Genomic DNA, 14,134 nt, shown 5'->3' on the forward strand with positions numbered 1-14,134 from the left:
CCTGCCAAAGTTAAAAATACATTGTGAATTTAGGTCCCTAGCCCTAAATGGCAGCTATTAGCAAAGGTAAGCAATCAAATAATTACAGAAGCATAAAGCTGAAAGGAATCTCCCATGTACTACAACTTCATCTACCTGAGTAGAGAAACACTTGAGAACACCTGTCCAACACGACCTTAAATTCTGAGTAGCTTATTCCAAGGTTGCTTTATCTTTACAGCTTGAGCCCAGCACAGGACCATAGATGATTAAGGAACCACAGCATCTTTCATAAGAGAAGAGGCTGCAAGAGCTGGAACTCTTCAGCCTGGAGAAAAGAAGACTCAGGGGAAGCCTATATTGCTAACATAGGAGGAAATGAAAAAGAGGGAGCCAGACTCTTCCTTAGTGCCCACTGAAAGGAAAAGAGGCAACACCGACAAACTAAAATGCATGAAGTTCCATCTGAACACAAGAAAACATTTTGTTAGTATTGAGGGTGGTCAAACACTGGTACAGGTTGCTCAGAGAGGCTGTGAAGTCCTGCAGAGCCTCCACCCGCAGAGACATTCAAAACCCAACTGGAGATGGTCTTGGGCAACCTGCTTTATCCAACCATGCTTGAGCAGAAAGTTTAGACTAGATGATCTCAAGAGGTACCTTCAAACCTGAATGATTCCATGATATGCTCCCAAGTTTCATTTGTGGTTTCATCAGTGCAACAGAAGAAAGCCAGGAATTTAATTCAATTCCCTGACATGAACATGAGGAAGACTTATACAGCTTATGTGGTTCTTCTTATGCCATCTCCCTCTCAAAAAAGCTTATTGCCTTTGTCTCTGGCATCTCCCAATGAGCCCCTCAGTAGGTGGAATAACATTTCAGCTCTTCCTGATCTACAAAGCTCAAAAAAAATTCTCATCTTCCTTCCAACTGTCCACAGCCCTCCACCGTCACTATATAATTCTTTACACCAACTTCTGACCCTCTTATTTCACAAAAAGTTTGTTGGTACTCATCTTTCTTCTTGTGTGTTCCAGCGCACAAGAGCTCTGCTCAGCCAAGGCTGCACTTGTCCTTCAGCAGCACAGTTCACAGCTGCTGTCATATTCAGTTATCACCTTAGCACTTCTCTGGCAGATGTGGACTTCCCTGTGCTTTTACCCACAAGAGACGGCTTGGACAGAAAGATCAAAGCCACTGATTAATTAGTAAATGCTTTGGAAATGCCAAGTTTTAAAGTGGGAAATTTAAAATGCTTCAAAACAACATAGGTAGGGACAAATAAACTGGAGCAGTTGAAATGTCAACTGAGCTTTGAGAACACATGAGGAAGAGAAAGGTCACTGACTCCAACTGTGTGGCTCAGACTCCCAGCTGCCCAATGCTCACAGCAGAGCTATCACAAGCCAGGCAAGGCAGGTTAAGTAGCAGGCTAGTCACTGCACCCTGACTAGTGACTATACTCTGCTGGACCTGAGCTGGTGTGTACAGAGACATCCTGAGCAAGATTGTTTACGGTAGACAAAATGAGACTCAGGGGGGAACTTACTGCTTTCTACAACTACCTGAGAGGAGGCTGTAGACTGGTGGGGGTTGATCTCTTCCCCAAGGCAACATACAATGGGACAAGATGAAAGAGCCTCAAGTTGCTTCAGCGGAGGCTTAGATTGGATACTGTGACAAATTTCTTCACTGAAAGGGTGGTCAAGCATCAGAACAGGCTGCCCAGGCAAGTGGTGGGATCACCATCCCTGGAACTGTTTAAAAAAACATGTAGATGTGGTATTGAAGGACATGGTTTAGTGGTAGGCTTAGCAGTGTTAGGTTAGTAGGGGGACTCCATCTTGAAGATCTTTTCCAACTTTAATAATTCTGTGATTTCCATCCTCTTAGCACAGTTATTGCATAGTCTGAAATATTTCCCCACAGATAACAGGAGTACCTGCAAACGCAAACCTTTATGTGCTCTGTAGTTTGCCAGAGTTGAGAAACTTAAGAAGTAAAAATACCCCATCTACAAGAGAGCAAGAGTTAGCATCAGCACACAGTTTTCAAGAAGGCTAAGATGAGTGTTTCTCATTTCTGAATTCATACTAAACTAATAAAAATTAAAATAGGTTTCAGCATGTGATGTCTGGGGGTGTCATGCTCCCATGATGCCCTAAACAAACCGCAGCCAACAGCTGTGCTAGAGGCAACAGCACAGCCTGCACAGGGCCAGGGTGCAGCCTCTGGAGAAGAATTTGCCCTGATTGCATCCTGTACCATTTGCCTCACTAGCTCAGGATTCAGCAATTAGGAACTGAAGCTGAGTCATTTTAGCATCAGGCCTAGTTTTTCAGTGTGTACTGACACTGCTGTTAGAAGTACAGGTGAGTGCATGTGAAGACAATTACTCCCTGAGGCAGACACCGAGACCCAAACCAACTCAAATATGGTGACAAACTTTCCCTGCTAAGTGCTGTAAAAATTAAGGGCTGCCTTAATCAGGAAAACTTAACTTCTGACTTAACTAAGACCAGAGCAGAGGTTGTATTTCTCAGTGGGAGAGGTCTGCTGTCACAAATACTTTAAGTCACTCATGCTGCAACCAAACCATACAGCAGGTTTTTTTTTTACCAGTCAAGAAGAAAGTTTTCACAGTTTCACCCAAAAAAGGAACTATGTGCACCTGGGGCTGTCTTCAGGGGAAAAATCAGAACATTTGCATTTGAGGCCATTCACAAAACTTGTGCAGAATCACACAATAGAGGTCACAGAGTCATTTTTTCCCCCATGCAGAAGTAGGATCTGATACATTCATCCAAATACTTTGGCCATGAAAGCAGCCCATCCTAAACAGGTTCTTCCTTCACAAGAATCAGACTGACAGCACATGGCTTATCTTTGCAACTGCTCTGATGTGCACAAACCAAAAGCCTGACATGGCATGCAGGTGACAGCCACATCAGCTATGACTGCCATTACAGTAACAGAAGTCCAGAAATTCTGCATCTTTGCGTACCAAACTATCTGGAACGTGCTACAGCAGACTCCACAGCAAACGAGCTTAGTTTTTTCATTTTTTCTTTCAGTCAAGTATTTTCTAGACACGATGGAGTTTGAGATCAATGTATGCTTATTAAAGTGAGAAAACACAAAATAAGCTGATTTTTTTTGTAATGTAGAAACAGCAACAAAAATCCAAAGCACAAACTCCCTTTCAAAACACTATCTACATAAAGCCAAAGGACAGTTTGTTTCAGCACATGCTAACTTGCAGCACAGATGGAAAAGGACTTTACATCCAACTGTGAGAAGTCAGACTCTAGAGCCTTACCCTAAGAAGTTTTGCCGTAGATGTCTGGCAGCAAGCCAACTAAAGAGCCAGGCAGCCTACTAAATTGCTGCTCAGAATGCAGCAAGACTGAAGGCATGAGTGGCAAGAGCTGCCTCTGGGAAAAGACATCAGAATCAACATTCCTTTGTATTCTCACATACTCTCCAACTACACTAGAATTTATCCTAGTCTGGCCTAAAATAGCTCTGACAGTCCTCAGGTATGTTAAGTAACGCCACTAACACTATTAAATCTCCCCAATTTTGAACAGCATACTAAAAATCAATAAAATATTGGTTCTGTGTTCTAGACCCAAGTTTGGAGGAAAACAGTAACTAAATTCTGCTTTTGACAGAAAGTGTCAGACAGGCTAATTTAGTCTCTGTTCAGTTTTATTTTTCAGAGTATAAAAGTTCAGCCACTGTTTTCTGTCTTCTTCCAGGCTGAAAGCAAAGGAGCCAGACTACTTTAGCACTAGGTTTGGTTTAGCTCTAGCATTGGGAAAACAAGATGCTTTAGAGGTACGTGAAAGGGAGATGCAAACTTCAGCTTACGAAGATTTTTAAACCTACTAACAAATATCTGTTGTGACCTGGTTACCTCAGAATGACACCTTCAGCATAATCCCTAAATAATCTTTTTCAGGGGAATCGTTTCAGCCAAGATCATGACTTTCAAAATTTATTTTTACTGTGACAAATTTGTCATCATGATTACTGAAGTTATCCTGGCATAAGGCATCTTTATGCACACAACACTAGACACACTGCCTCATTTATGCCACAGAATAGAGATAAATCTTAAACCAAGATGCAAACACAGGATTTCAGTCTTGCTGAGGCTGACAAAGAATACTATAACCCTACCTATGGCAATGTCATAAAAATACCTGGACCAGCACGACTGCCCAGAGCTCTCCACCTTCATTTCAACAGAAACTGTAAGAAAGGAATTCTACACACTCTTCTGAAGTTTAGGGAAGTTTGGAATCAATTAAAACTCAGTACATTGGGTTTGTGTAGTCTCCAGCCGTTAATACTTCTGTGCTAGTAAGTCCTCTGAGATTACAAGGTATCATTTTCAGACTGGCTGGGTTATTTTTAAGGCCATCAGTGCAATTCTTAAATTAATCTCTGCCTTTTCATCATAGGTAGCAAAGTGATCTGTTGCCAGTATGGTTGCATCCTTGATTTTAGGTCCAGTGCTAGAGAATACATATTAGACCTTATTTTGGCTCTGCTATGACAGAAACAAGTCTGAAGAAAAAAGATAATTCTTTTCCTTAAACTAAATAAATAAAAGACAATTTTCCATTGATTGGGGTCAATAAACTGCAGAGTACAATATTTACAGGCAGAATTTTAAATGTAAAAAGTTTTCATTTCCAATTTGCTATCAAAACCCAGCATCCAAGACAACCTCAAATTCAGAAGTTCTCTGTGAGTCGCTGGTAATCTCTCCTGAATTAGGGACCAACTGACCAGGCACAGAAAAATTTGCCTATGTAACTTTATAGTTTACAAGGTTTGGAAAATTTGCTTTAGTTTGCTCTTTAAGTAAAGCACATTACCAGTGTTAAAATAAGAATAAACAGTATCATGTATCTCCCTCCTCCAACCAGAAACTCCTCCAACAACCAACTCCTAGCTATGGTCTTACCTTCTGAAATAGCCTTCTCGACAGCTGCAAGGTAAGCATCAGGCTCATCATCATTTGTGAGTTCTTGCCACTGAGACCAGTCCTTGAAAAAGGTCAAATAGTCGTCACAGTCTGTAACACCACAGAACAGCTTGACTACTTTGCACGGGGGCCATAAAGCTTCCTGAAGGCTCTGCAGGATGTGAGGGACATAAAAACTCTGCACCAGCTCAGCAGAAAGCAAAAGGATGATACTCCGACTTCGGCTGAACAGGTCCAGCTCCTGGTGGGAGATGGTGGAGTTGTCTTCCAGCTGGTAGCTCAGAATCCGATGCTTTCGAATGTGCCGAGTAAAGAGGAAGAGGTTCTGGAGGTACTGACACCATTCAGTGGCGTCACTTGCATACACAATCAGTACATCATATTCTCCAGGGGTTCCTGTACAGGTGCAAGACGATCACAGGGAAAAGGATTAAATTTAAACCATGAACTGACCCACAGCTTTGCAACAAAAAACCCCAAAGCACTGTCCCTATAATTCCTGTCAGAAACTACAAAGCATTTCAAAAGACCAGTAGTTCTATCCAAAGTGAGGTGTTTGTTTTGAGCCACAAAGCAATTCTAAGGGTGAATGAACTCCTACTTGCATCTACTCCACTAAATTTAAGTAGTTTTTTCATTCTTTATATATAAAGAGACATGCTTTATACAAAGAAGAGCACTTCCTATGTAGTTTCAAGTGAAACAACTATACATAGATTTACAGATTTAAAGCATTCTGATAGGAAAAAAAAAGCCACAAAAACCAGACCTTCAAAGCAAACTAGCTTGAAAAGGGGAGTTCAGCTTCACACATAAAGTTACAATAATTTTAGGCAATTATAGGATCTCTGCAACACAACTGCAGATCATTACATGCCCAAGTGGAGCACACACCAAACAGCACATCTAAAATAACAAAGTCCTTTATTTAAATGAGGCCACACAATACTTACAGGAAGTCACTATGGCCCCCCGTGGTGTTAGGTATTTGCTCTCATTGCAGCAGAAAGCAAACTGCCTGCAAAGTACGCATGCAACTAAGGGAACATCAGCTCCAGTGCTCACAGCACAGCCACTCTGTCTTTCAGGCTTCAGACATTTCACAAAGCCATGCTAGAGTCCTTCCTCAAAACTGTCATAGAAAGTTTTCCCAACAATTTTGGAATGACAAACACTCTCTTCAGAGGGAAAGAGCTAATGCAACAGTGGTGGCCATAACACAGACCAAAATATGCTCACCAAAGTTGACCTCTTCTGTAATTCTCTAGAGACAGCTTCTACTTACAGATTCATGCATTTCTGTGCTCTGGAACAAAAGCACTTAAAAATGTTACCAACTTGCTAAGAAGAGCAGATGCAAATTTAACCAGTATGACATGATGCAGTGCTCTCCCACCAATCTCAAGGAAACTTTTAAGTCTAAATTTAATTTTTCCATTTACCTGTGAAGAAGTTTACCCAAAATTGAGGTTTACAGCTCAGGTCCCATGCTAAATTTCAGAGCTGAGCATTTCAAATCTTGTTAACAAATTGTGTTCTTTTAATTCCAGTTTGACTCTTTAGAAATGTCAACATTTTCAACCCATCTCCATCATGAAGCAAGCAAAGGCAAATTTTTCCAATTAAAGCAGAGAACAATACCTAAAATTTGGCATCCAAAAGGAGGATCTGCAGAGTCAATTTAGCAGAACTGAAGATGACAGTTTTGCAGTCACCTTAGAAAAATTCAACCAAAATTGCACGGCCTCTGAAGACTTTATTCTACCACCTTCCCCAGAACCTTCATTAAGAAATTAAGGCTGAAACAATGTCGAGGCTGAGGGACCCCAGTCCTAAACTATACAGTTAGCAGCTCTAAACTATAGTTTAGCAGAAGTGATATAGTAGAGAAGTAAAGAATGGAGACGTGCTCGGTGCTCGACCACTAGTGTTAGTTACCTGCATAAACAAGGAAGTCTCTAGCAGTGAAAGGATGATATCCTAGCTATGGAGAACATGGACAGTACAGTGCTGACACTAGGACAGCTGCGTATTTGTGAGTGAATACAGCTCCTGAACCCCAGATGGAGGCTTGTAGGAGACAGCGTTCCCAAAGGAGACGGTCCAGTAAATTCTTAAAGCAGAGTCCTCAGGACTCAAATCCTGAGAGTGCAGAACTGCTGTGAAAGATGATGGCTTTCAAACCAGCAAGCACACCACTATTGCCAAAATATCACTGATGGTGGCTGACCACCACCTGGCAAAGACAACACAATCACATGAGCAAAAACATGAAAACACAGCAGAATTCAAGTTTTATTCTAGAGAAGGAGATGTACCACAGACTTCTGCTTCCACTGCCCTGTACTGATCTCCATGCAGTACAGTGGGAAAGGACAGCACAATTGTCTGCTGAGAATGGAGCCCATGCACTGCACCATGGCCCACTGAGCCCGACCTCAACAGATGGGGAGACCACACAATGACTCTCTGAGGTGTGCCCAAAGCTCCTGAAGCCCTACCCTGGCACTCTCTGGCAGCAGTCCCACCTCCCCAGCCTCTGGAAAAAATCAGTAGTGACCTCCTGGGCATTTTAACATTCTGTAAAATGGAACACCTAATCCTATCATTCACTTTTAAGAAGCACAGAGCTTCCACAGCTATACCTGTGAGACAACAGGCCCTTCTCCAGCCTTTCAATTAAAGGAAGCAGCTGTGCTCAGAGACGGTGGAAGACCCATTGACTTTAAACATGCACTGCACTGCAGGGGCACTAAGTATCCAGGAATCCCTTCCTTCTCCAATATGTAGATAAAGGATGCAAACTTGACAGACTTACTGCAAGTTCCCTGCCACAGCAATGCAACCTTTGCATCCAGCAGGAAGGAACTTCAACTAGTGTTTAGGAAAGGTATTGATTTCCTAGCTAGCACTGCTCTACAAGAGCACCATTCCCCTTAACAGAGCTGTGCCAGCTCTCCTCAGGCCTTCTTACCTCAGCTCCCACAGCCTTTTACACATATACAAGAAACCAAGGAACAATGCCCCTAAAACAAGAACTGAGAAATAAAACTACTGACTCCACTTGTAAAGCTGAAGTAATGCTCTATATTCATAAGCAAAAATACTGGAAGTGGGTCTTGCAGAGCTAAATAAGCTTAAGTCAGCATTAGGACCATTTCCAAAAAAACCCAGAAAAATCTAGAAACAACTTCAATTGCAACATTCTCTTTTAAAAGAAGGATGACACAGGACTATCCTTCCTGGATGACGCTATTATTTGTCTAACCAAATAGCTCCTTTTGCAGCACCAACTACTGCCCAGTCCTCAGGGAACAGTGTAATAAATGGAGAATACAGAACATTTCAGGGAGGTTTTTCACAACTCTTCACACATCAGAAAAACTCACAGAGCACAGTTCAAAACACAGTGTGTACTCTGCCTGTTGTATACATATAGGGAAATCCTTTGGTGAACACCAAATATTTTATTTCCTTAAACCCTGCCCTTAGATGAATGCTTTAACAATGCTTTTGACAGGTTCATTTTGGAAAAATAAACACAATGAAGTCTTCAAATAAAGGAAGAAATATATGAACACTACGTACAATAGCAAGATGAAGAAAAATGATTGGCTGGCACAAGTCTATCTTTCCCACTTTCAGGTGGGATCTAGTTAAATTTTAACAATACCTTGTAACTGGATTCCTTAAGAGTATTAAAAATACTTTTTAATACTGTTTACAAAATGTCATCACTAACAGAAATGCAGGGCATATTTATTTATTTCATAGAAAATCATGAAGGTGCAGTTCTGTTGCAGTTTGCATTGATAAACCATAACCTTTGGACTGCTTTCCAGCTGTAACTGCCTCTTCAGTGTTTAGCTGCACACTTCATTATACAGAAACGATAACAAACTGATGAGATTACAAACCAGTACCACAGAAATGGCAAGACCTATAATTGAAGTGTAAGCCCCACAGATTAAACAGCACAAACAACATGATACAAAGCTTTCCCTAGCTTACAAACTGCACACAGAATGGAAGAGGATGAAACAATTCAATAAAAATCACCTACGCTCATGGCAAGAGAATAGAAGTATGCATGACCATGTCATGTCTTCACAGTCCCTCTCTAAGAAGCAAACAAATCAGGCTCATCTCCAAACTACATCTGCAAGTAGTAAGGTAATGATCTTCAAGTTCAAAGCAAACACGCAATAGTGGTTTATGGCCGATCATAAGGTTCTGATTAGCACTAAAATAGCTAAAGAATACTGTGGGAATTTGGCATGTTAGCTCTGTGTAAGACTACATCTTACATTATCAACTGTTATTATCTATTATTTCATTCCATAAGCCAAAAGGTTTGACCCTTTTTCAATTTACAGATCATAAAGTTTTTCCATTATACTTGTGGGTCCCATAAAGAATATTCAGGGCCTGTAATAATACACAACTTTTCTGTGTCATCTTTCACATACCTCTCGTAAGTAGATCATGACTCCTCATTGTCCACAGACCAGGTAAAAAACTGAGACTAAATCCTTTACTCCCACTCAGATGATCATACGCAGTGGCAAGCAATTTATTTTCATCTGCTAGAAAAAATCCACCTCCAATTCTGACTTCACAAGAAAGACATTACATAACCTGTTCCAGTGTGTTTTGGGATTCATATCTATGGAGGATACAGAAATATTGCTGTCCAAAAAACCAATCCTTGATAGATGGGAATTCACTCTTCGTGAAAGACAACTGTCTACAGTATAAAGGAAACCCAACTCAATGTGTCTTAATAAATTCTTAAAAGAGAGAGCACTTCCAGAAGGTGATAGAAACTGCTGGTGGGACACTAAGAGAAGTCCTCAGCACCTTCCACATTTCAGTATCTGAAGTGTACGTATTTAAGTGATGTATGATGAAATAAACACATTCTCTACATACATGGGATGCAAAGTAATAGTGATCACATGCAATAATTATTAACATCCTAGTGAGACTTCTTACCTCGACTGGAATAGAAAACCTTCACTTTAAATAAAATGCTGCAAAGAAGCAAGAGGAAATAGCAGAATCAAAGTAGATAAAATTTCTGCAAACCAAACTTCACAGAGAGGAACAAGAGATTTGCATTACGATACGTTAATGTAAAGTTGTTCTATTTTTAAGGGTCTCTGTGAAATCACCTTCTGTTTATAAGGAGAAAAGTAGTTTTGCCCACAAGTCTCCCGAGGCCTTCGTTTAGCTTATTTTTACATCACAAGGAGATACGCGTCAATGAAACGCAAATGTTACTTCACACCCTGAGAATGGCACGTTTTTTCCTTTTTTAGATAAAACCCATACACTTCTCTGCAAGTAGAGGAACTTGAAAATTGGTCATTAGCAAGACTTACACAATACAGTCTCAACCTCTCTCCCCTTGATTTGCAGCTCTAGTCTAGGTAGTTTAACCTGCACATATGTTAGCTAAAACATTTTCAGTTACGGCAAACCAGCTCATCTTGTGATCCTGTGCCACTGTGGCAAGGGGCACCAAGTCATACCCCCAAAAAGGAAGTGGTGCTGAAGTCGTATTTAGGAAGAACTGACTTCTTTATAAAACATCACAGAAAAACATGCAAGTGGTTAAGGCGGATATGGGCAAATTACTCTACAGAACACCCTCCCACAGAGCTCGCTGATCTGCCAAGCCGAAGTGCATTTAAGACGCAGGAGAGCTCTGCCAGCAGCTGCCCTGAGCTCCAAACAAGTGAAGCACGGCAAGCTGGAAAGGGCTGCAGCCCGGCTACGAACAAAGGAGCCACCGTTGCTCTGAAGAGCGCCAGGGCTCCCTAAACTCGGAGAGCGGATCCCCCTTCCCCTTTCCCCAGCAGCGGAGCGCCCGGGGCGCGCACAGCCGCGGCACCGCCCCGCAGGAGGAGCGGGCAGGGCTCCGCTACGCTCCGCTTACCGGCACCTTGGCGCGGGGCAGCTGCGGGGAGCCCCGGCCCGCCGGAGCACAGCGGGGCAGAGCGCGGGCAGCGCACCCCGGCGCCGCCGCCGCGCAGCACGACCGGGCGGAGAAGCCCCGCCGCTTGCCCGCGGCTCCCGGGACGACAGCCGCGGCACCTACCGGGGGCCGCCATGGTCCGGGGCTGGCGGGGAAGGGGCCGCTCCCCTTCCCTCACATCGGCGGCGCAGCAACGCGGTACATCCCCCCGCGGCCGCTCCCGCGCCCCCGGCACGGCACAGGACACGGCACAGGACACGGCACCGGGCTCCTCCCGGCCCCGCCTCCCGCCCGCGGCGCCCCCTGCAGAGCCGGACACGGGGCTGCTCCTGCCCGGCCGTGCGGCGCCTTCCCGGTACGCGGCGGAACTCTTCGCCTAGCAGGGAAACTGCCTTTTCCAGCTGGCTCCAGTCACGTATTCCGTAGGTGGCCAAGGAAACAGCGCTAGAACGAGGAAAAGTTTTGTTACAGTGATACAGTGGTCTCGAGAAACCTGGAGCAGTAGTTTTGGAAAAGAACCGATACCTGCTTTATACTCATCCCTGACTTAGGTTTTGTCGTGTCTTCTATGAGCAAGGAAAATTCCTAGGGGGAAGCCAAGTTGTTCCCTACAGAATGAAGTAGCTTGATGTTCTGTTTTCATCTAGAAGATGCTGTCTTTCAAATGAAGTTTACCAGTTTCCGTAAGACTATGCCCATGTTTGAGTACAGAGACAATAAGCAGTGGAAGGACACTGTTATTGTTCAGAGAGTAGGAATCAACTTAGTAATTTTGTTACTGAAGACAAAGCAATAGATTCTGCCTAAATTATTCAGCCTATTCCTTTGCAAACTTAGAAAAAAACACTTGTACCGGCGAGATCTTTCACTGATGCACTTCAGCACAGCAAAAGCAGATCCCTTACAACCCGGCTTCCCAGTCGAGGCAGTCATTCCCAATCAGTCAGTGGACATTCTGTATGCAGCTTAATGTCACCACTAATGTTAGAACAGAGGTGGTTACAAGCAGAAAGGAACCAACTATTTTACACTAATCAACTCTATCTTAGAAGTTCGTCAAACTCTCTTGTTACCTCCAAATCTTTCTTTACTCAAAACCTACTTTAAGCTTACAAACTCTGCCCCTGCCTGTCTTCTAAAACCGAAGTCTTTGCTCTCACAATAGGGAAGTACTAGGACAAAAAGCACTTCCTGATGATAGAGCCTTATGAGAAACTCCACGTATGCAAAGAAGAAACCGTAACTTTCCTGTTGGAATCATCCCAAAATATACACTAGAATAAAGAACACACGGGCACTGGAGAAGTGTGCAAATACATAACTTATTTGGGATTAATGTGAAAGGCAAAAGTTAACCAGTTGAAAACTAGAGTCTCTAGGCAAATTCTGTTACTATTATGGAACGGCAAGTATATATTAAGAACTATTAAAACAGATGGATCAGCACACGTATGACTTTATGACTGTTCCACATTATTTCCCTTGTTAAGCTGTGTATCTTCTAACTTGCAGTATAAAAAATTAAAAACAAAATCATCTCTCTGATGTTAGATGAGAATTTCAACATGCCTTATGAAATGAGCTTTTAAATTCTCTCTCTTTAAAGCCTTGCAGTATCACAGAGAGGGTTAGCAGAGTCAGCTTCCAGCTTCGTGGGAACCCACAGGGCTTCTCCATGTCTGTCAGTGCCACTTAGGATACTCTGCATTTTATTTAATCGATGCAGAGCCCACAGCAAACCACTTTAGCATTTAAACTTCCCAAGCCTCTAGAGTGAAATTAATGTGCCTCCACAAATGAGCTTAAATAAAATAACTGCTAGTGTGTTGTTTCAGCAACCTCCAATTAAAAACTCAGATGACAAATCGAGGCAAAGGCCTCTTCACACCCTAGAACAGTAGGCCTAAGAAACACTTACAAATCTCCTAAAGAAATAATTAAGAAAAAAAAAGGGAAATAGAGGGAACATTTCATCTTACCTTGCCCAAAACTGACTGTTCAAGTCTTTCCTCACTTCAGTTCACTGCAGCATATGAACACAGCTGCATTTGCAGCATTATTCTCAAGGGTCTGTCTTATCCCTGTCCAAAAGGGACTAAATTGTTCTTTCTGGAGCCACTGCTTTCTTTTGCTAGGTACTTACAAGGGGTAACAAGGAAAGGATTCAGTAAGTGTTTGAATAGCCATGCCCTCTCTCCTCACTTTTTCTTGGTCACAAAGAGTGGAAAGGCTAGAGACCTCTCATGGAAATGTTCTCTTCTGAGATGAGCTGGGGAATGAGAGGCTGGAAAGCAGTGCTGCAGAAATGGACCCGCTGGTCCTGGCTGATGGCAAGTTGAACGTGAGTCAGCAGTGCCCTGGCAGCCAGGAGGGCCAACCATGTCCTGGGGTGCATCAGGCACAGCATCACCAGCCAGGCAATGAGGTGATTGTCCCGCTCTGCTCTGCACTGGAGCAGCCTCACCTCGAGTCCTGGGGGCAGTTTAGTCACCGTAATATTAAAAAGATCCTTTGCATAACTCTCCCTGCAGCCTTAGCAAAAGAGGCAGCCAAGGAGAGGACTGAAAAGACTTATGAGGAGTAGGTGAGGGGAACAAAGGAATTCACAAGCAGCAACATAAATCAGTTGAATTTGCCTGCTTTTTAGATTCTGGGATTTTCTACTACTGCCTTGGGGAATACAAAAACAAAATGGCTTTCCCTGCCATGTCATCTGGACAGCTGCAGGCACAACACAGGGGAACACATCTAGAGAGCCACACACCTTTGAAGAGAAGCTGCCACGCAGCACAGGGAATGGACATAACTGGCAAAGACCAGGCAGGAGGGGGAGATACTTATTAACCAGAGGAAGCAAAGTGAGCCAGTGAAGCAAACACAGTCAGTAATTTCCCTGGTTCCTCACAGCAGTTACTTCAGGCAGCAGGACTAAAGTAACAGTAGTTTACCAGCAAAAGCTGCATCTCTTCCTTTCTAATGCAGGCAAAAGCACAAAAGTTTGCTGAGCTTTGCAGATGAAGCTTGCAGCTGTAGGCTACTGTAGAGGGAAACTACAAAAACTAAGCAATGTTAGTTCCTACAAACAGTTCCCTTTCTGCAACACAGTCCCATGCTATTCCATACATAACAGAGGCAGGGCAGGTCAGAGGCATCTCAAAAACAAGTAAACATAT

General features: G+C 43.0%; 1 protein-coding gene across 2 annotated transcripts in view; it reads right to left on the reverse strand.

The window, feature by feature from the left end:
- PIK3AP1 (phosphoinositide-3-kinase adaptor protein 1) overlaps nt 1-11,221 on the reverse strand; it is a 38,287-nt gene extending 27,066 nt beyond the window's left edge. The window contains exons 1-2 of one of the 2 annotated variants that reach the window (XM_069019473.1): nt 11,085-11,221; nt 4,961-5,377 (exon numbers count right to left, since the gene is read on the reverse strand). In XM_069019473.1, coding sequence (XP_068875574.1) covers nt 4,961-5,377; nt 11,085-11,097 — 430 coding nt within the window. In that variant the 5' untranslated portion in view covers nt 11,098-11,221. Of the gene's footprint in view, nt 1-4,960; nt 5,378-11,084 lie in introns of those variants that run through there. The other variant, XM_069019474.1, reaches the window with a different exon arrangement.
- Nucleotides 11,222-14,134: the final 2,913 nt, after the last annotated feature.

This window comes from Aphelocoma coerulescens, chromosome 6 (genome assembly GCF_041296385.1).
Source record: "Aphelocoma coerulescens isolate FSJ_1873_10779 chromosome 6, UR_Acoe_1.0, whole genome shotgun sequence".
Classification (NCBI taxonomy): Eukaryota; Metazoa; Chordata; class Aves; order Passeriformes; family Corvidae; genus Aphelocoma; species Aphelocoma coerulescens.